The sequence below is a fragment of the Sceloporus occidentalis genome, unplaced genomic scaffold (assembly GCF_023333645.1).
Source record: "Sceloporus occidentalis isolate IW3139 unplaced genomic scaffold, rSceOcc1.0.p SCAF_13, whole genome shotgun sequence".
Lineage (NCBI taxonomy): Eukaryota > Metazoa > Chordata > Lepidosauria > Squamata > Phrynosomatidae > Sceloporus > Sceloporus occidentalis.
In genome coordinates this window covers 8,580,966-8,601,932 of record NW_028316993.1, presented here as the reverse complement: position 1 = coordinate 8,601,932, position 20,967 = coordinate 8,580,966, and the positions used below count along the sequence as shown (strand labels likewise).

At 41.4% G+C, this 20,967-nt stretch overlaps 1 protein-coding gene across 2 annotated transcripts; it reads right to left on the bottom strand.

Annotated features, from left to right (window-relative positions):
- Positions 1 to 5,446: 5,446 nt before the first annotated feature.
- LOC149304842 (interferon-induced transmembrane protein 1-like) lies at positions 5,447 to 16,033 on the bottom strand. Of its 2 annotated transcripts, none has more exons than XM_089479101.1 (2): positions 15,535 to 16,033; positions 5,447 to 6,490 (listed from the first exon to the last, which is right to left on the bottom strand). In XM_089479101.1, exons 1-2 carry the CDS (start codon positions 15,883 to 15,885, stop codon positions 6,314 to 6,316), a joined length of 528 nt encoding a protein of 175 aa, XP_089335227.1. In that variant the 5' UTR covers positions 15,886 to 16,033; the 3' UTR covers positions 5,447 to 6,313. The 2 variants fall into 2 exon arrangements, with proteins under 2 accessions (XP_089335227.1, XP_089335228.1); XM_089479102.1 differs by lacking the exon at positions 15,535 to 16,033 and adding an exon at positions 8,517 to 9,139.
- Between the last annotated feature and the right edge of the window lie 4,934 nt (positions 16,034 to 20,967).

Sequence of the window (20,967 nt, the reverse complement as noted above, 5' to 3'; positions counted from 1 at the left end):
GTTTATTCTACTGCTCACCCCAAACTGGCCTGTGGTTTGAAGGGTGAGGACACTATCCTATTGGAAATGTTGAAGTAAGGATTGACTCTTGGTTTACTCAACTTCTGTACATGAAATGGAGGGGAAGTTGAGCCATGTGAATTAGCCAGCAAAATGTCACGGACCTGGCTTGCCTGTCATCTTATGCCTGATTGTCCATATAGATTATGGTTGTTTGAGAGAGCACCCTCTCCCTGGATGTGATAGGGTAGACCCATTGTAGAGTTCCTCCCTGGAAGAAATCCATGGATGGATCAGATTGTAACCAAGCTCTGATGTAAAGGCTGCTCCCTCAAGCTGCTGATGTGATGACAATTCCAATCCGTGTGAGAGTGAGCTGGATGGATTTTCCCTCCATCATGTGCAAGCAGTAATTACACCAAACAACTCCTTGTTTTATGGAAGTTATCTTAAACAGGTTCAGCACCTTGGATAGCTCATCTAAAACCCAAAATAGCTCCTGTTTGTTTGACCACAAAACTCATTGGGTGACATTGGGCAAGTTACATTCTCTCAGCCTCAGGGGAAGGCAATGGCAAACGTCCCCTGAAAACTCTTTGCAAGAAAATCTGATGCTAGGTTCGCTTTAGGGTTGCCATAAGTTAGAAACGACTTGAAGACACACAATACACTCATCCCAAACCCAGTATGGGTTCACTGCAGCAAAGTAATGGGGACAGTGGCTGCTCTTCCCTTTCACCCTTAATGATCATGGCAGTTGTGTCTGTCCTGGTTTCAGGACCAGGCCTAACATTAGACAGAGTGAGGTTCTGCACTAGCCAGGAGATGTTGGAGGGAATGGTGGTAGTCTTCTGCCTGTATTTAGTGAATGCTCTAGCTGCTTCTCTTTGTTGGATCTGTATATTTCCCTAAACTAGCCTGGTGTATCCAGTGTTTTGGAACACACCATCCCAGTGCCAGGAATGAAACAAAAATCTCAGTCAGCTTTTGTAGGCGGGCTAGGAAGGGTTGCTATCTTGTCCTTTGCATCAGACTGTGCAATGTCATGGGCTGGTTCTACCTAACCTTGAGTAAAAGCTGAACAACTTGCCCCTGAGATCAGACTGGAGGAGCAGGTGATGATGTCTGGCCCAAGGCATTAGAGAGAGATGATCCTACCATGCAGTTCTTCCCTCAGACAGAAATGTGAGCTGGTGCAGAATCTGTAATTTATTGAATTAAAATGACTTCTTGTATCGACATGTCCTTTCTGGCCAAAGTAGACATTACTCTAATAGATTGGCTTGGAACCATGTCTGCTTTTTATTTAAATACGAGGCCACAATGTGGGGACGAGTGACATCATGCGGGGGAGAGAGGTTTAACCCTGATTAACATTCGGACAAAATTGCTCCCTTTCCACACTGGCTGCAGTTAATATTAGGAAAAAACCTCTCATTAATATGGATAGAATATTTTCCCCCTCTAAAAATAATTGTGGATAGGGAGGAGGAGGGTATTTTCGTTAGGAAGATGTTTGGGGTGAGACGGGTTAAAAGGTCCACACTGCATTCCTATTGGCAATTGCTCTATTATATTTGTTAACAAAACAAAACTGAAGCTGGCAAGATTGTTAGTCATGCAATTAAAGTAATAGATATTTCAAGAAAATCGACAAATTGATTCTAAAACAGATCAAGCCTGAACTATCCCTGGAAGCCAGGATAACAAAATTGAAGCTGATGTATTTTGGCTACATCATGAGGGAAGATGAATAAGTAAAGGCAAAATCAGCTTTTAGACAGCATATCTGGGATATAGAATTACAGAACCGCAGGAGTAAAATTAGGAATACCCCAATTTTAGGAAGTTTGGGGGTGACTTTTGCTAGGCCAGCATATTTGGCCAAGTTTACAGTACCCAAACTTATGGCAGCCTTGACGCACCCCATTTGAACGTCCTTCCCTCTGCAGTTTTGGGAGGAAACTATAAGAAGCTCCCTTATGAGAGTCAAACATGCTTATGTTCTGATACTTCAGTCAGATCACTTCTGCACATCATATTGCACTGCCCATTCTATCAAGGTGTGCGCTCCTCTTTAATTCTGGACAGGGGTGGTGAAGGTGGTCTGTGGTCGATGAAGGATTGGACCTTGGTTGATCTTGCCCCAGGTGGGCCAAAATAAGATTGGAACGTGTATGGAACAGGGACAGGTAAGTCATGGCTTATAGTGGGTGCTGACCCAGCAGCCAGTTTCAGTAGTCTGGATGCTTCAAGAGTCCTTTCAGAGTAGGGCAGGAGTCTTGCCATTGAATTTCCTGTACCCCATACAGACAGGCCAGAATAAAGCTGCTTCGGGTCACTTTGGAGGTATGCTGTTTAAATGATGCATGCATCCTAGGAGGCCAGAAGCCACACCAAAGCCATGATCCAGTCCTAAGGAGTGGAGCGCAGCTTTGGCACAGCTTTTGGACTCTTAGGACACATACATCATTTAAACAGCATACCTCCAAAGTGACCCAAAGCAGCTTTATTTTGGCCTGTTTGTATGGGGCCTACATCTTCTCCTTGTTTCCTTCTTAATGGTTCTTCAGATACAGTCTCTCTCCTCTGTAGATTTCTCCCCCATGGCTTCCCTGACTATAAGCTGGATGTCTTGGGGTTGTTCTCCCTATCACACCCCTTCTTTATACTTTGCGTCCTTTCCTCACCCTTCCCCTTCTTTGTCCTGCTTTGGGGAAAATCTTGGCTTTTTAGGCTAGAGGTATACTGTTCTATGCTGCTTGTCTTCTTAAGGGTCTCTGAAGGGTGGCTCTGGTGTTTGAATGGAGGAAGTTCATCACAGAGCTGAGGAAATGAGAATGTGGAAGCAGAAATGAGAAAACATACAACCAAACAGATGGGCATGAAATGCAGAATATGAGGCAAGAGAGAAATAATTTCCCACTAGCAGAATGCTGTAATTTCTTTCCTCCACTTTGCTTGTGGTTTCATGCAAACACTCACACACACGCAAACTCATCCCCTCCATGCACTCTGCCATTTCAGAAGTGAAAAGACTGCACAGGGCTCTGTTGAAGACTTTTCATCAGTTGCTGTATTCATTGACACAGGGGCCCTTTCACACTACACAGTTATAGCACTATGATTCCACTTTAACTCCCATAGCATCGTCTTATGGAATCGTGGAATTTGCTGATGAAGGAGAGGCATTTAGAACTCTGAGCCAGAGAGCTCAAGTATCTCCCCAAACTACAAATCCCCAAAACCCATAGGATGCAGCCATGGCACTTAAAAGTGGAATCACAGCACTAGAATTGTGTAGTATGAATGGGGCCTCAGCAATGGGATTCTGCAGATGAAAAACTCTGACCATTGAGCCTTCCCCAGACAACTGATTTGCAGAGAAAGTCTACTGATAGCATCTCACCTCTTCCAGATTGTTTTATCACATTTAAGACAGGTAATATATTAATCATAGGTTTCTCTTAGCTTTTTTGTTTAATATAATTTAATGGCTCTTTTTTATTATTATTCACTTTCCCATATCTGGTGTAGTTTGACCAGAGGACAGTCAGTTGGTGGAAAGAAAATGAGTCTGTGGAGCGGGGAGACGTTTTGTGTTGACTTTGGCTGCATCTGCAGTGCAGAAATACTTTGACACCACTTTAACTGCCATGCGTCAATGCTATGGGATTTGGGGAATTGTAGCTTGTTGTGGCCTTAGAAAACAAGCTCTAGAAAACAAGAACATTTTCCATTTTCTCTGACTAGTCAACCCTCCTGCAATGGGGTTTTCTCAGAGATACATGCCTCGACTATTGGACTTGTAAACTTAGATCCTCTTTACTTTCCAATGACCAGTCACAGAACAATGCATGCTAAGTGCAAAACAAACAGGTAATAAACCTATTGTGGCAAACATGTATCTTTGATCACTTGGGGGAGTGCGCGTACCAAAAACTGTGTCTATAAATGGGTCAACTTGATGGTAGAGGTTCAGGAGGCCAATGAAAGCATATGCTTTAATAAACTGGCTAAAGGGCTCCTTCTTGTGAATAAATAGATCTGTTATTGAGTGAGCAACCAGAATCCTTTACAAACCACAGAAAAAGAGGCGGTGGAACAAAAATACTTATAGAAAACTCAGATATGGGAGTCGACTCAACCCACATATGCTGCAGAGAAAAGAAAAAACAAGGAGTAATTATACTGTTATTTGTTTCTCTTTATATCTTGTCCTTCCTAAAAACCTCCTGCCGAGTAACAACAGTATTAAAGAGAATGGCAACAACAAGCTGCAAAAATAATAATAGATTAAATAGACATTGAATAAAAACCATATTATTAGCAGTGAATTTGGTCAGATCTATGGTTTCAAGTTCAGTTTGCATGATTGTAACATGGAAGCAGATCTGAAATAAAGATGTTTAGGCCAGGAAGTTTGGTTGAATGGATGAGGATGTGGCTTTCACGTTGACACTACCTGTTCTTCCACTTTTAAGATTGACCGCAACCTCAACGTATCTCGGATGTCTGAGAGGTGCTTGAAAGGTCACCAATTTCCTCCTCTGAATTGGGGAATCTAGGTCACATTTATCGGTCAGAGAGGAAGGAAAGGGCACAGCAAGTGAGAGAAAGGTGCTTTTTTCCTCCAATAGAAATGGTAATAAAGTTTCTTTCCCTTTTACGTTCTCCCTTTTACATCATTCGTTTGAAGTCCGCATTTTATAGTCCTGGTTGTTCCACGCTGGTTTTTCATGGAAAGTGTTAGGAAGGTGGTGTGTGTCCAGTGTGGCTCATGGATGTCATGAAGCCTCAGGACCATTTTTGTGGTCTCCTGGACCCCTGAGAGCCCCTACATTTTTTATTCTTTTCAAAAACTGTTTTTGATAGAATCATAGAATCATACAGTTGGAAGTGACCACAAGGGCCATCCAGTCCAACCTCCTTCTGCCATGCAGGAACTCACAATCACAGCACCAACAACAGGTGGCCATCCAGCCACAAACTAAGGGAGTTTGTTCTACTGTCGAACAGCCCTTACTGTCAGGAAGTTCTTCCTAATGTTGAGCTGGAATCTCTTTTCCTGTAGCTTGCATCCATTGTTCCGGATCCTGTTCTCTGGAGCCAGAAAACAAGCTTGCTCTATCCTCAATATGACATCCCTTCAAATACTTAGACAGGGCTATGATATCACCTCTTAACCATCTCTTTCTCCAGGCTTTCTCTCTTTTACATCATTAGTTTGAAGTTCCCAATATCTGGATTCCAGCCTGTAACTGTCTGAACAAGCAGGTTGCCAATGAGTTCAGCCAATGGTTCTTATTAGCCAGCAAGTAACCTCTACCATAGTAAGAAAAGGGGCTTGATGGATTCATTTCTTTATTTTGTTACTAATAACATGTATCAGATTTTCTGTCCCAAAGCAGACGCCCAAGCAGTTCACAGAAAACACATACTAATATACGTTAAAATCACTATGATCTGTGTTTATTTATTCACTTATATTGGCACAACAGACTGTCATGGTGGCTGACTGATCCCTTGATTTTGGAAAGGTGAAGGGCATGATGTTGTTAAGTAAAATGAGTACAAAAGACACAATTGAGCCACATGTGATGGGAAGGCCATTAGGGGTTGGAAATGTATTTCTCTTTTGTCTGCAAAACGTTCTAGAGTATGCACATTCCACCAAAGTACTAGGAAACAAGGAACTAAGGAGCCTAAATAAGAGGTGCTCAAGAAGGTGCTCCAAGCCCCTCTCCAGAAGAACAAAAGGAAAAGACTAGGAGGAGTCTAGAATAGGAGAGACATTTAGGTTGAAATATGAGAAAAGTACAGTTTAAGTACTCTAAGCCTATCTCAAGATTATGAGGAGATAAATCCTGACATTTGATTGCTCACAGCATTAAGGAATGTAACACGGATATTGCTCCGCTAGTGCACTGACCAGTGTTTCCACTGTATGACTTTTAGCATCCATTATTATGGCATTTCTCATTCATTTTAGTTTGGGATATTTCTCTGTTGTAGGGCTAGGTACTCATACACATACTCATTTGACATTGATGTGCCATTGCATATCTTCCTCCCCCCCACCCCCAAATGGAGCATTCAGATATTGCCTCAAATGAAGCCCTTTATAATATTCCCACATTCCCTTCCTGGTCATCAAGTCAAATATTGACATGGTGAGCATCCATCCACCCATGAACCTGCCCTGCTGCATACTCCATTATGGGATGATTCAAACATTGTGACAACAAAGTGGGACTTCTCTGTGGGTCGGGGGGCTGGGAGAGTTGGGGGTGTTCCAGGTTGTGACCATCCTTCATTGGCCGGTAGGTGGGTTCTGTTCATGGATCTTCTTAGTCATGATCACCATTAAGACGATGTACACAATTAACAACACAAGCCCCACTCCGAGGGCTGTGTTGGCCAAGATGCGTGCATTCCTGGAGTTTCGTTGAGCAGATGCAGCATCTCCGCGGTTGTTGGCGTCTCGGGTCTGGAGAAAAAGAGGGAAATAGGTGATGGATTAGTGATGGTGGTGGATGCATCTGGAGAAAATGTGTTTGCAGAAGTTGGACGGTCAGAGTAGCTGCCCCTAATTGCTGGTGGAATCAGTGGAAGAATAAATCCACTGGTAAATGGGTCATCTGTAACATTGCAGCAAATAGAGAGTCCATGCCCTGATGAAGAGGTGCAAGGAAAGAATACAGCTCTCTTTGATGCTTGACACAATGATCCAGATGGCCATCTTACCACGGGTTATCATGTGCAGCTGCTTTGGGAAGTCACCCCCTCTAAGGAACAGGATTCATCCACATTCTCTGTTACAGCAAAGGACTTCATCAGAAAAGCCAGACAAAAAGAACAAGACAAACAGCAATGAATCCAGAAGAGGCACACTGTAGTTAAACTGAAGCCCTGCAGAGGGCTCTAGTCCATTTAGATGGATGCAATAATAAATCTGTTCAACTTTCAGCATCATGAGATTTTCTCTTGCCTTTGCCGTAACAGACTAACATGGTAGTCAGACTGCAAATTACCTGTTTAAACAACATGTCACTTTCTGTCTCTAGAATCTGTCTCTGTCTCTTTTTAAAAGGACCTATTCACAAATATACCATGGAGGCGTTGGTCACACAGACCAAAAAGGAAGGAAAAAGAAATCAAGTACAAATAGAAAAGAATAGATTGCACAACTAAAATGCTCTGCCACACAATACCTGACACAATGCTCTGTGACACTATGACAAAAGAACCCACAAGATTTATCTAGCTAAAAGTCCAAGAAACCAGATATCCTCTTTCATAGCCTCCAGCATTTCACAGAGGACAACCAGGACATGTGTGGCCAAGCAACATCAGAGTGTGGTCAAGATGGCAAAGGTTATCAGCGAGGGAAACCAAACAAGCTAGGAGAGGCTGTAGCAACTTGCTTTTGTTTGAGCTTACTGGAAGGGGAAGATTCTGCCCCCAACTCTTCTATCCCCTCCTCTCCCTCCTGCTAAATTAATACAAAGCAAGCTACTTTTGGATTTTGGACTCTGTTTGCAGCAACTGAAGTAAGCTTAGGACAATGGGGGAAATGGGAGCATGAAAGAAAGGATGGAGCATTTTAAAAACAGTTGCAAATGTGGGAGGACAGAAGATTAATTGGGACTGTCCCCGCCAAATTGGGACAATTGGAGGGTATGCTGTTGTCTCTTCAACCACTACTGGCCACTTGGTGATTTATCATTGTTTCTGTTTTATTTCCCCAATACCTGTGTGATCGGATCCCCATGTACAGTGTATCATAGCTTGAATTATTTTGTGTGTGTTTATTATTATTATTATTATTATTTGTATTCCGCTTAATCTCAAGGAATCCCAGCTCCAGCCAAATTATTGCCATTCCCCAGGCCACTGAAAAACAGTGCTAAATCGAAAGCCACATAGAATATTGTTGGCTTCTACACCTGATATAGGCATGTGGGTTTTAAGAGTTTATGATCATATGGAAATAGACAGAATGACATGTTATATACATAAGAGTTCGGTAAAAAATCTTGAGCAAGAATGAAAACCGTGGATAAATTATCTGAACGAAGAGAAAGGAACATATACAAGTATTATTTTTAATTAATTTTCAAATTGAAAAAAAAATCACTTAGAAACAGTTAATAACATGTGGAGTAAAATAAACCAGAAAAGGGTTTATTAAGGCTGAAAAGAAGATTAAAATGAAATATGCATGTGAAGAATAATTAAAAAAATGTAGTGAGAATAGAAAATAACAATGCATTGATGAGAAGTTTATGGAATTGGTAAAGATAAAAGGAAGGAACAATAATGTAAATATGTAAAATGAATGTTAAGTATTGCAATAATATGTATTTTACTATGGAAAAATTAATAAAATATATATTTAAAAATAGTGCTAAATTGGCTAAATTTGGAAAAGGTAGACAGACCACCTGTCTGCCCTAGGTTATCTGACCATGGCATTGAACTCAGCCCTCCTTCCTTCTCATCCACAGACATACCTGTATAGAGTAAATCAGGGCAGCGATACCCAGAGGGAGGCAACAACAAAGCATGGTGAAGATGGAGTAGCCCAGGTAATCTGGTTCATTGGTGGGCTGGACGTATCTGATGATGCCAGCCTGTGGAAGCTGAAGGACTGGACCCTGGTAGTATCCGGATCCAGAGGGGCCATAAGGATATTGGCCCTGTGGTGGCATGGGGGGAGTAGCCCCATAGCCCATGGGGGCTGCCGGCTCGACAGGACGTTTCAAAGGTGCCGACTCTTCATAGTTGGGTGGATCCCCACCAGCAGGCACATTGTCTTCAAGCTTTCCGTATTTCACGTTGCTCATTGTGTAGGTTTCTTCTTTCTTCTCAGCTCTGTAATTCTGCAAGTATACTTTCCTCTCCTTTCTCCCACGTCTCTGCTTTCCTCTTAGACAGCCCTGACCAGCTGCTAGATGTCCTGTTTTTCAAACACTTGGTAGCACTTTTATGCCTCTTCCTTGCCTCTTTTTCTCCTGTGGTACTCGGCTGACCCCTTTGGATATTCTTTTGCCGATCCTTAGCTTTTGGAAAGCAGACCTCTGTGGCTAAGGGACTCTGACCTCTTGCTTTGACTCACTTATTTATGTTTCACAGCCCAGAAAAAAACCTAAGGGCAGAATGAGGAAGTGAGCAGCATTAGCTTGACAGTGGGGCTGGAAAGTTTATTAATGCTTTCATTTTCATCCTCCACATTGTGAGAGGTGGGCAGATACACCATTTCTTTCCTCTTTCTTTCTTTCTTTCTTTCTTTCTTTCTTTCTTTCTTTTATATCCACTTGTTGTCTCATTACCTATATTTGTTCACTTAGACATGGGCACATGTGCAAACTGCTGCTTAAACTGGTATGGCTACCACAAATCAGAAGAGGGGGTTAGCCAGTGATGGAAAAAGATGACATCTCCTATCAAATCCCTGAGCCAGCAGTCATATTGGAAGGAAAGGACTTACATTGCCTACTACCTCTTGGTGGGGGATATAGTATCCTGATGACATTTTGGGATATATCTTAATACCCTCAACCAAAATCTTTTCTTCACCAAAGTCACATCTTATAATTGACCAACAATACCTTATGGACAGAGGGATCATACTGACAAGGAAGTGTATCTTTGGAGAAAGAGGGATCACGTCAACACTTTCCCTCTTCTTTCATCTTAGCAAGATTGGCCCCAGTTTTCCTTTCGTCGTTCTGTAATTATCACTGTGAAAGCTGGGCAGTAAAGAAAGCTGAGAAGAAAAGACTGAATCCATAATGCGGTTATGGAGGAGAGTTCTATGGATACTTTGGAGTGCCATAAAGGCAAATAAATGGGCCTGAGAGCAAATCAAGCATGAATTCTCCCTAGAAGCCAAGATGATTGAACTGAGGTTGTTGTGCTTCAGACATATTATGAGAAGATAAGGCTCACTAGAAAAGGCAATAATGCTTGGCAAGGTAGTTGGAAAAGAGGAAGACCATTTTACAGATAGATAAATGCAACCAATGAAGCCATGGCTCTGAGTTTGCAAGAACTGAGCAGGGCTGTTGATAAGAAGATGACCTAGAGGTCTCTCATTCACATTGTCCCCATAAGTTGAAGTCAACTTGCCGACAATTAACAACCACCACAAATTTTCCCAAATCCAAATGATGCAAAAACTTCAGACAGTGTAAGATTGTGAAACATACAACCTTAAGGAGGATGAACAAATATTGAAGGTTCTTCACTCTCAGACCACAGGAAACTCCAGATTAAAGCCCTAATTTCATTCTGTAGGAATGAGCGCCTATCTATTCCTCCCTCTAACAAGCAAATTAACAAGAAAAACTCCTTTTGTGTATCTTTTATTAGTCAGCTTTGATTTCCTCCCACTACTGCATTTAATTTTGTGTGCCATACTGCTGCCCCATCAGGAGATAAGTATCATGGGTATGTATGCAACTGTGAGAGTACAAAAAGCATAATCTATGTACCTGTAGAAATGTAGCTGCAAACTTGCTTGGTACTTATAAAGCATGCCTTTCCTTTATTATTGTAGAACTTTACCAATAAAAGAAGTCAGCATGGCGTAATGGTTCGAGTGTTGCACTAGTGTTTTGGTAAACCAGGGTTTGAATCCTCATCCAGCCATGGAAACCCACTTTGTGATCTTGGGAAAGTCACACTCTTTCAGCGTCAGAGGAAGGCAAAGGCAAACTTCCTCTGAACAAATCATGCCAGGAAAAGCCTATTAAAGGTTAACTTAAGGTTACCATAAGTCAGAAATAACTTGAAGGCACAACACACACACACACACACACACACACACACACTCTCTTTCCCAATTCCAACTCAGAAACTACCACTTAAAGGAAAGCTAGGCAAACTGCAAACTGCAAGCCACATGCAACCCCCTGAACCTACTTTTAAGTTCCTTGAATGCCAATCTCCCAATAATAATAATAATAATAATAATAATAATAATTTGTTTTATTTATATACCGCTATTCCAAAGATCATAGCGGTGAACAGCAAGTAAGCTAATTTGCCCCCAGCAGTCTGGGTACTCATTTTAGTGACCTTGGAAGGATGCAAGCCTGAGTCGAGCTTGGGCCCTTTTGCTGGTCTTGAACTCGCAACCTTGTGGTTTTGAGTGAATGGCTGCAGTACAGGCATTTAATCACTGCGCCACTAGGGCTCCATACACACACCATTTTTTGTAGGACTGGGATTGTTTTGCATGTTCCACACAGGGCTTCACACAATTTTGGGGTGAAAAGCACCTGAAAATTACATTAGTTTTCAGGTGCCTTAAATCTCAAACCACATGGAACCACACAAACAACCTTGTAACATCACCAGGGCTCACCTCCTATGATATCACAAGTCTCTAAGTATCAGCTTTTAGTCCTGAAATCCTAGGGTCTCTCATAAATCCTAACCTGGCTGCCCTAAAGAGTACCCTCAGGCCTTGAAATACAAACCTGGATCTTAGAACCCTCTTAGTCTTACAAGTCTGCTTCTTTAATACATCCCTGTTCTGAAGCAATTGTGTTCTGTTAGCTAGTTGTTTATGCTATCCATTTATTCTTTGCCATTTATGAAATTCTGCCAGTGGTGGGTGATTCAGAAGAGGAAGCATTTCTTCAGGGAAGTATTCACGAAAGTATTTCTTCATCGTTTGGGAAGCAGCAATTTCCCATTAACTCAAAGTTCACATTTATAGGAAATTGCTGCTCTGCAAATGATTCAGGGCCACTGGAGGTGAAGGGATGATTCCCTGATGTTTAGGAAGCAAGTCAGGTTTCCACATACATGCGCTCCCTGACATTTTTCTGGTGTTTTACCAGGTATGCGCTGGTATGGAAATCTTCATAGTATATATTTTCAGCTGAGACTATCACAAAATGTACTGGTGGCCCAACAATCTGGATGCAATTAAATGGAATAGGACAAATTTATGGAGAATGGAACTAACTGTGGTGTTAATCCAGTTGTAATGTACAACTAGTCCTTTGATTTAATGCGTACTTGGTAAGTCATTATTTACATAAATTCTATTGTTTGAATGAATATACTGTAATTGGAACTCAGCGCACCAGATCCCATAGGCCTTGAAAGCTAATCTGGGTTGCCTTTGATTAGGATTTGGATGAGAGGCCACCAACAAATACCAGGTTCTGTAGATTAACAACCTCTGAGTATTCCTTGCCTACAAAAACCCTATGAAATCCACGGGGGTTACCATAAATCAACAGGCATCTTGAAAACACATACACACACAATTGGGACTTCCAGTTGGATTTAGATCAATAGAAGGATGGGAACACTTTCCAGGAATTTGGAATGGGACTATATTTCTACATATAGACCATGGAAGAACTGGACATCTTTTGCCTGCGAGGAAAAGAAAGAAAATGAATGGCGGCAGCTGTTATAAATCAGTGTCGTTTAAAGAGCTGGAAGGGAACTGCGGGAACATCTTTGTACTCTTCCATTTTTGCTCGGAGGAAAGTCATAGATTCTGGTTAAGATCCTAGACTAGGTTTGTGCACTGTATGTCACCACCAGCAGAGTTACATAGTGGTTGCACTATCCACCCTTATAGCGGATGGCAATGATGCACAACTGATCAGACATCTGACATTATGCTGAAGCACATTCCTGTTGTGCAACGGAAACCGTGGACTAGTGATAATTAAGGAAGTTATGGATGAGGATGTTACTCCTCAATCCACAATGGTTTACAAAGTGGAAGTGGTTATGTATGTAGTACACTGCTTGCATAATCATGAGCTGAATACTTCCATTATGAAATGACTGCTAAGCTACAATTGCTGACAAGAGGAAACTTAGGGCCCGAACAGACAGGCCAAAATAAAGCACTTTGGAGGAATGCTGTTTAAATGACACATAGTATAAGTATAATTGGCTGGCCCATTCCCTTTTTCTGGATGAGTTTGACATAGGATGATGCACAGACATCTATGCATTGTTGTTTTGTAAAGTGCATTTAGGTCAACTGCAACTTAGCAAATAAGTAACTTAGCAGGGCTCGTGTTGTGTTCCTCTCTAGCCTTCTGTAAACACTGTAAGCTTTATATCTTATCATACTTTCTCGTTTATTGCTTTCCCGCCTTCCTTCTAGCAGTGTTTTTAACCTGATATGTGACATATCACATAAGCAATAATGGGAGGGAGGGAAAAAGGGAAATTTCAAAGCTCTGACCCTTTCCAGTTTAATCCAAATAATGATACAGAGAGGCTAGTTTATTGCTTGTGATGAAAGAGCATTGCAAAACCTATGACTTTCCTCTGAGCAAAAATGGGAGAGTACAAAGATGTTCCCGCAGTTCCCTTCCAGCTCTTTAAATGACACTGATTTATAACAGCTCCCGCCATTCATTTTCTTTCTCTTCCTCGCAGGCAAAAGAGAATTCTGTTGTCAAATGTCCAGTTCTTCCATGGTCTATATACAGATACAAAAATGCAAGCAGATAAACATTACATGTAAAATACATGTACAATATATGTAATGACTACTGGTTGCAATAACTACCTACTGCTGAATGTTAAGGAAGATGGTACAAAAGTAGAGTTAAAAGTTGGATATGAAGACGGTAAGATAATAACCATAGATGATTTACATAACTTAGTGTAATGAGGATAATTTTGGGGGGAATTATACAGTGAGCAATGAAAGAGATAGCAAGGTAGGTACTAATGCACAGAAAATTGCTTTTTCTGTGAAGGAAAAAGCTGTTTTCTGTTTATAAAAAGATATCACATGAATATGTTGTGCAGAATAATTCCCAAACTGTGACTTTCTTGTCACAGGAAGAAAATTGCTAAAATTATTTCCAGCTTCCTTTGGGAATAAAATTAGCAAAGAATTGCATCCCAACTGTATACGCTCATTCTCTCTGGGTTTTCAGATATCTGCCTTGTCAAAATGTCTGATGGCATTCTGAATTCACAATTCAGTCAATGCTTTTGTTATTTCTGGAACTTATTATCGTTCCCAGATAACTTGGTCTATAGTTATTTTTCATTAACAGGCCATGCCAACTGGAAAAAATAAATAGACTGGATTGTTACTAGTGGATGGTTTATAATTGAATACCTAATCTATTGAACACCTGATCAGTTGAATTGTATTTACAAATTCCAATCAGTTAGCAGAAGCATGAACAAATACAATATTAATACAACAGTCCTCATTACTGCAAATATAACAAAAGGAATCTTCTCAGAGAGTGTTTTGAACTCAGGAAAAATTACTTTTGGTATGCAGATTTATTGATTTCATACATTAAGTGTTTAATTCTATTTTAAGGGAGGGAGGATCGGGGGATATGATTTGTATAATTTTTAATGCTGTAAGCTGCCCCGATTGCCTGACTGCAGATGGGGTGGGATATAAATACTAATAATAATAATAATAATAATAATAATAATAATAATTCTTATTATTATTTGTATTTTTCTGCCTCTCCCTGTGGATCAAGGTGGGATTACATCAACAAATTAACACAGTGCAGATATAAAATATAATCAATAGAATACTGACATTATTATTAATTCAATAAAATAGCTAAAACATCTAGAACATCTAAAATATTAAAAAAAATACATCATAACCCGAAGTGAAGCATTTTATCTTAAAGATCTCCTCTAAGAGGTCGGATGGATAATAATAATAATAATAATAATAACAACTAATTGACCAGTATAAAAATCTGATAGGCCTGATTATGCAGAAAACTCAGGGCATATGTCATGATTTGAATCTTTCTATTACATTCTCTCCCACTCCATTAACTGTGGAAATATACTTTGTACCTGAGCATTTATTTTTACTCTGCACTGTGTCCAAAAAGTGGATTTATATCCATGAAAGCACATGAGAAAATAATAATAATAATAATAATAATAATAATAATAATAATAGTTAGTCTTAAAGGTGCTGCCACCTTTCCTTCCCCTTTTCTCCCCCATTCCTCTGCTTCTTCCTCTTTTTCTGCAAGGGACTAACAGGGCTACTTTGAAAACTACTATAATGTATATATAGCTATGATGCTGGATCCATGTAGTAATATTGGTCTATTACCTCATGTGTCATCTCTATTCCCTTTTTCCTTTTTATAAATGGCCACGACTATGATAGAGAACCAGCCTAAAATATATATTCCCTGGGTCGTCTACATCTGCAAATAATTTGGATAGGATAAGTAGGCACCATTCTGTATTGTCTTTGAATATTTCTGGAGGCAAAATCAAATAATAGAATCATAGAATCGTAGAGTTGGAAGAGACCACAAGGGCCATCCAGTCCAATGCCCTGCCATGCAGGAACTCTCAATCAAAACATCCCTGACAGTTGGCCATCCAGCCTCTGCTTATTTTTGCTAGCTCTGTAAGCAGGTGCTATAAGTAGGCTTTCAGAAAAGATAAATGGGCCAAGACCCCTTTGCATTGCATGATACTACTGCCATGCCATCCCTTCTCCCACTTCACATAAATACTTACTTGTATAGAGAAAACCAAGGCAGCAATTCCCAGGGGAAGGCAACAGCAAAGCATGGTGAAGATGGAGTAACACAGATAGTCGGGTTCTTCAGAGGTCTGGATGGGTCTGACGCTGATACCAGGCGGAGGCAGAAGGCCTGGAGTTTGGTAGGGTCCTGCTAAGGATGTGCCATAACTACGTGGGTATTCTGATCCCTTTGGAAGAGTTGCCCCATAGCCTGTAGGGTCTTGTGGCCCAGCATGACGTTTCAGTGGCTCAGTCTCTTTGTAGGGCTTTTGCCCTGAGGAGGCGAGTGGGACCTGAGTGTCAGGCTCATCTTCTTCAAGCTTCTCATATTTAGAGTCGCTCATGGCGCTGGTCAGCAATCCTTTCCTCCTCTTTTACTGTGTTGCAGGTGCTGACTCTCCTCCTTTCCCAGTTCTCCACACCCTTCCTCTATTGCCTCTTTGATTCACCTCTAGATGTTTTCCCTCTTCTTGGCTGTAGCTCCTGTTTCCCTCTCTCCCTTCACTTTCTCCCAGTTTGAATTTTTATCTTTGTTTGCCTAGATGTTTTCATTGTAATACCCGCCACTCTGCTTCTCTGTTTACAGAATACTTGTATTCCTTTGGCTGTTGAAGGCAGCAGTACCTTTCTACTTCTCAACCCCAAAGAATGGAGTGTTAGGCAATGAATAACCAGGTAGTCACATTGACTGTGGTACAGTGACAATGTTTTTTATTTCCCCCATTCTCACTATGGGATGGAGAGAAAAACATGTAAATCCTAATCTCCATCATCCCATATCACACCTGATAACAGAAACACACTTCGGACAACCATTTTGTTGTACAGTGTTTGGAGTGTTTGGAGTGTTTGGAGAGGAGAGTGGCCAGTACTCCTGGAATACTATTGCCTTAACAATGTTGGTACAATGTGACGTCGAAGGCTTTCATGGTTGGCATCCATATTTTTTTGTGGTTTTCTTGGGCTATGTGGCTGTGTTGTAGAAGAGTTTATTCCTGATGTTTCACTGGCAGCTGTGGTTGGCATCTTCAGAGCTGAAGATGCCATAGAAACATCAGGAATAAACTCTTCTTGAACATGGCCACATAGCCTGAAAAAGCAATGTTGGTACATTTAGCAAAAAAGCTTGATGAAGCAGCACTCAAAGGATCAGAAGCGCATTAGTTATGCCAGTGTAAGTAAGGAAATGGGTTACACAGAATACAGAAATTGGAGAAGTGACACGATAGGTATCTCTAAATATCTGAAGGGATGTCATATGGAAGATGGAGCAAGCTTGTTTTCTGCAGTTCCAGAGACTAGAACATGGACCAATAGATTCAAATTACAAGAAGAGAGATTGCACCTAAACATTGGGGAGAACCTTTAAAAAAAGAAAATAAAGCCTGTTACAGACTGCCAAAATAAAGCTGCTTTGGGTCTCTTTGGAGGTATGCTGTTTAAATGACACATGCACCCTAAGAATCCAGAAGCTGCACCAAAGCTGCACTCCAGTGCTTAGGAATGGAGTGTGGCTTTGGCGCGACCTCCGGACTCTTAGGACCTATGCATCATTTAAATAGCATACCTCCAGAGAGACCCAAAGCAGCTTTATTTTGGCAGTCTGTAACAGAACTGTTCTGGAGTGGAACAGATTGAGGATGGTGGACTCTCCTTTTTGGATGTAGAGAGATCTTGCAGCACCTTTGAGACTAACTGAAAGAAAGAAATTGGCAGCATGAGGAGGAAGTAGACTGATGTTTACTGAAGCTCATGCTGCCAATTTCTTTCTTTCAGTTAGTCTCAAAGGTGCTACAAGATCTCTTTACATACTGATTCCACAGATTAACATGGCTATTGTATATCTTGAATTCTCCTTTTTTGGAGATCTTTAAATAGAGATCAGGTGGCCATCTTTTAAGAATGCTTTAGTTGTGAATTCCTCCATGGGTGTGGAGTTAGACTAGATGACTAAATAACTGAACATAACCCCAAAAACCTACCTTTGAAGTCTGACCAAAGTGTTTCCAAGGCACTGGAGATTAGGATGCTGGGAAATGACATCTGCATCATGCTCACAGTTGTAGGATGCCTTAGTAAAGCTGTTCTGGCAGGATGCCGAGGGGGGTGTCTCCAGCTGCTTCTTTTCAAGGCACCCCCCCTCCCCAAACCAAGTGTGTCTCAGATATCATTTGCACTCCAGTCCTCTGCACTTCAGGAATGCTTCTATCAGGATAATGTCATGCTGTGAACATAGTATGAGGATGGTGGGTAAGGAATTGCCTAGTGTAACTCCAATGGATGGAATTCTGTCATTATAGTTACGAGGATGATTCAGGATCTTGGTTGGATTCCCCCACCCCCATGGCTTCAAAATTTCTGGAATTATATACCTCTAGGACAAGTGGACTTTCTAGGACAGCTGTGCTCTAAGTCAAATACAGGATGGGATCTCCAGGGAATGGACCAGTATTGACCTGAGGGGACCCTTCCAGAGAGCCACCAAGAATGATGGGTTAGATATCCTTGGAGGCTGCCTGTGTGGTCCCATTTATGACCAGTTTGCTAACCAAACGGGGATGGGAAGTTACTGTATGTAAGTGGTTCGGAAAGGACATCCACCAAAGACAAAAACAGAAAGCATAAATAGACAGTAATTTACTGGAAAGGAGAATCACATGACGTGAAGGTTGTTCCACATAGATGAGGATAGTTGGAAGCCTTTCTCCTTCTCACGCACAAGCACTCCTTTGCAGTCAGTCTTTTTCAAGAATCTGTGGTTCAGAGTTTGTTTGTTTTTTAATGTGAATCATAAAACTGGACAGAATGGATTTTTTTCAGAACACAGCCAAAGCACTTCAAGTAGAAATAAGACACCATTTCCCTTTTGCCCCCCCTTCCCTTTCTCCAAATCTTCCAGTGCTGGAGGCAGGGTCCAAGCAGGGGAAGAGGCAGGGATAGGTTTACTAAGGCTTAAAGATCTGGCCAGGCTTCCCCAGGCTGTAACCCTGTTGTTGTTGTTGTTGTTGTTGTTGTTGTTGTTGTTGTTGTGTGCCTTCAAAATGTTTCTGACTTATGATGACCCTAACATAAACCTATCACGGGGATTTCCTAGCCTTCAAAATGTTTCTGACTTATGATGACCCTAACATAAACCTATCACGGGGATTTCCTAGCAAGTTTCTTCAGAGGGGTTTTGCCATTGCACTCCTCTTCTTACATCCCTTCAAGTCATTTCTGACTTAATGGCAACCACATGGCAATCCTTTATCTTGGGTTTTCTTGGCAAGGTTTATTCAAAGAAGTTTGCCATTGTCTTGTTCTAAGGCTGAGAGAGTAGGACTTGCCCAACTCCACACAGGGCCAGGTGGGGATTCGAACCCTGATCCTAACTCAAACCACTACATCATACCGGCCTTTTCATTCAAAAGGTCACCATAAATCCAAGTTCACTTGATGGCAGTTAACAACAAAAGGATGTTGTTTAGAAGGATGATATTCTTATGTGTGTTAATTATTACCAAGCCAGTTAAAGAGTTGCAAAAAGATCAAGGACTTATGAAAGTCCTTATAAAAGTATAACATCTTGATGGTGACATGTAATGATGCCTTATATGGTATCCTGGATTCCTAGCCGAACATTCAAACTACAACACCACACTGGCTCTCTGCAACCCTATTACCATGAGGAGGGGAAAAAAGATTGGCATCCTGTTGGCAATGGCATGAATCAGACTTACACCATCACAACTTACTCTTTGGCAGAAATTGGAATTCTCTACTGACCATGCAGCAACCAAAATCATCTCTCCAGTGGAGCCCCACTGCCAAGTTAACTGAACTGAAACTATTTTTTTCACTTTGAATTCATTTTGCAGCAATTGAAGTAAGCTGAGGATAAAGGAGGAAAATGAAACTGGTTCATTTTAAAAGCATCTGAGAGAGTGGGACAGCAGAGCATTACCTAGGACTAACTTTGTTAAACTGAGGGGCTCTACAGACCGGCACCTTGTGCCAGCCTGTAGGCATGGTGAGTGTGCAGCGTCTGCAAGCTCTTAACCCCCATTGTGGTGCCTGGGCACCATCTTGGCGTGCGCCCATACACACGGGTCATGCCATGATGACATCCCTCGGGTGCAGTGCCCAAATGGCACTAAGCACAAGGGGCATCATGGTGTGCAAGTGCGCCTATGGCACCCCTTTGGGGACACAAAAAGAACCCACCCAGAAGCAGGTTCTTTTTGTTCCCTTCAGAGGCTGTGGCGTCTGGTTGATTTGGCCTCTTTCCAGGACAAAAATGGGTGGCATGGAGCCGCCCATCTGCACAGCCCCTGAGATAGGTGGAGGGTATGGGATTTGCTAACCTTCGGCCTTCTCTAGAAGAGAGAGAATATGCTAGATTGTCTTTGGACAGAGAAGTGGGGTATAAATAAAACTTTTGTTATTTATAGATGTTTTGTAGTTTGGAAGAAAGAGAAAGAGAGAGAAAGAGAGAGAGAGATTCTTCCCTAAATGACATGCTGTTGGAACGACAAGTCCTAGATTTCCATGGGCCTGTGGTTGTACAAGTTATATTTTGAAACAATAACCCTCAAAATATTTTTTGGATTACAGCTCCCAGTGACAATCTTGGATGGGCTTGTTTTGCAGGGGGCTGAGTAGCTGCTGTGTGAAACAAGTGACTTGTTCAAGCTCTGGGCCGGAAGTAAGGCAGGTGGTTGGAGGGACGTTGCACTATAAACATTGGGACTTTGATCCCAGAGGTGGAGGAACTGTGTACTGGAGGTAGGATTTACAAGTCTACATGTTCCTAGAATAAATAGTGTGTTTACACACTTGTTCAAACAGAGTCACTTAACTATTTATGTAATAGTTTTGACTGAACTGACTTTACAGAACAAAATGATGATTTCTTGGTGGAAAAAACCCCCAGGAAAAAACCCATTTAAAACAAATGGATCTATTTTGTTTGTGGCTACTTCCGTCCATTAAAAAAAGAACAACAGTTTAATAGTAAGCATTAGGCTGAATATCACATAGGGGGGTGAGCGGGAGTGGAAGTAGCAACAAACTTTGGGGGAGCGAGAAACTGGGGCAGAAGCTGAAACATTTTAGTAGTTCATTAAAGAATTATGTTTGTTAATTATGCCAAGAAATGTGCATTATTAGTGATTGCATTCTCTTGGGATCTAGAACTTGCCAGAAATGCTGCTTGTTGCTTGTTGCACACATGCTTAAGTGTTAGCCATGGAATGCAGGATTGCAGACAATGTAGTTTTAGAATTCAAGCACACATTTCCCCTAGATCCTGTCTCTTCCAACTCTATGATTCTATGATTCTATGAGGGTGAGGAAGAGACATTACCAAACCTGTGGGAAAGGACAAGGCATGATATGTGTGCTGTATTGTCTGATACCCCAATTTTCCCTTGTATCATGGGAAGAAA

Excerpts from the sequence above, each read along its gene's own strand:
- LOC149304842 (XM_089479101.1), bottom strand. The coding sequence starts at position 15,885 with ATGAGCGACTCTAAATATGAGAAGCTTGAAGAAGATGAGCCTGACACT. Across the intron at positions 6,491-15,534 it reads CCTTGGTTTTCTCTATACAA|ACCCGAGACGCCAACAACCG; the intron begins GTAAGTATTTAT and ends CTTTTTCTCCAG.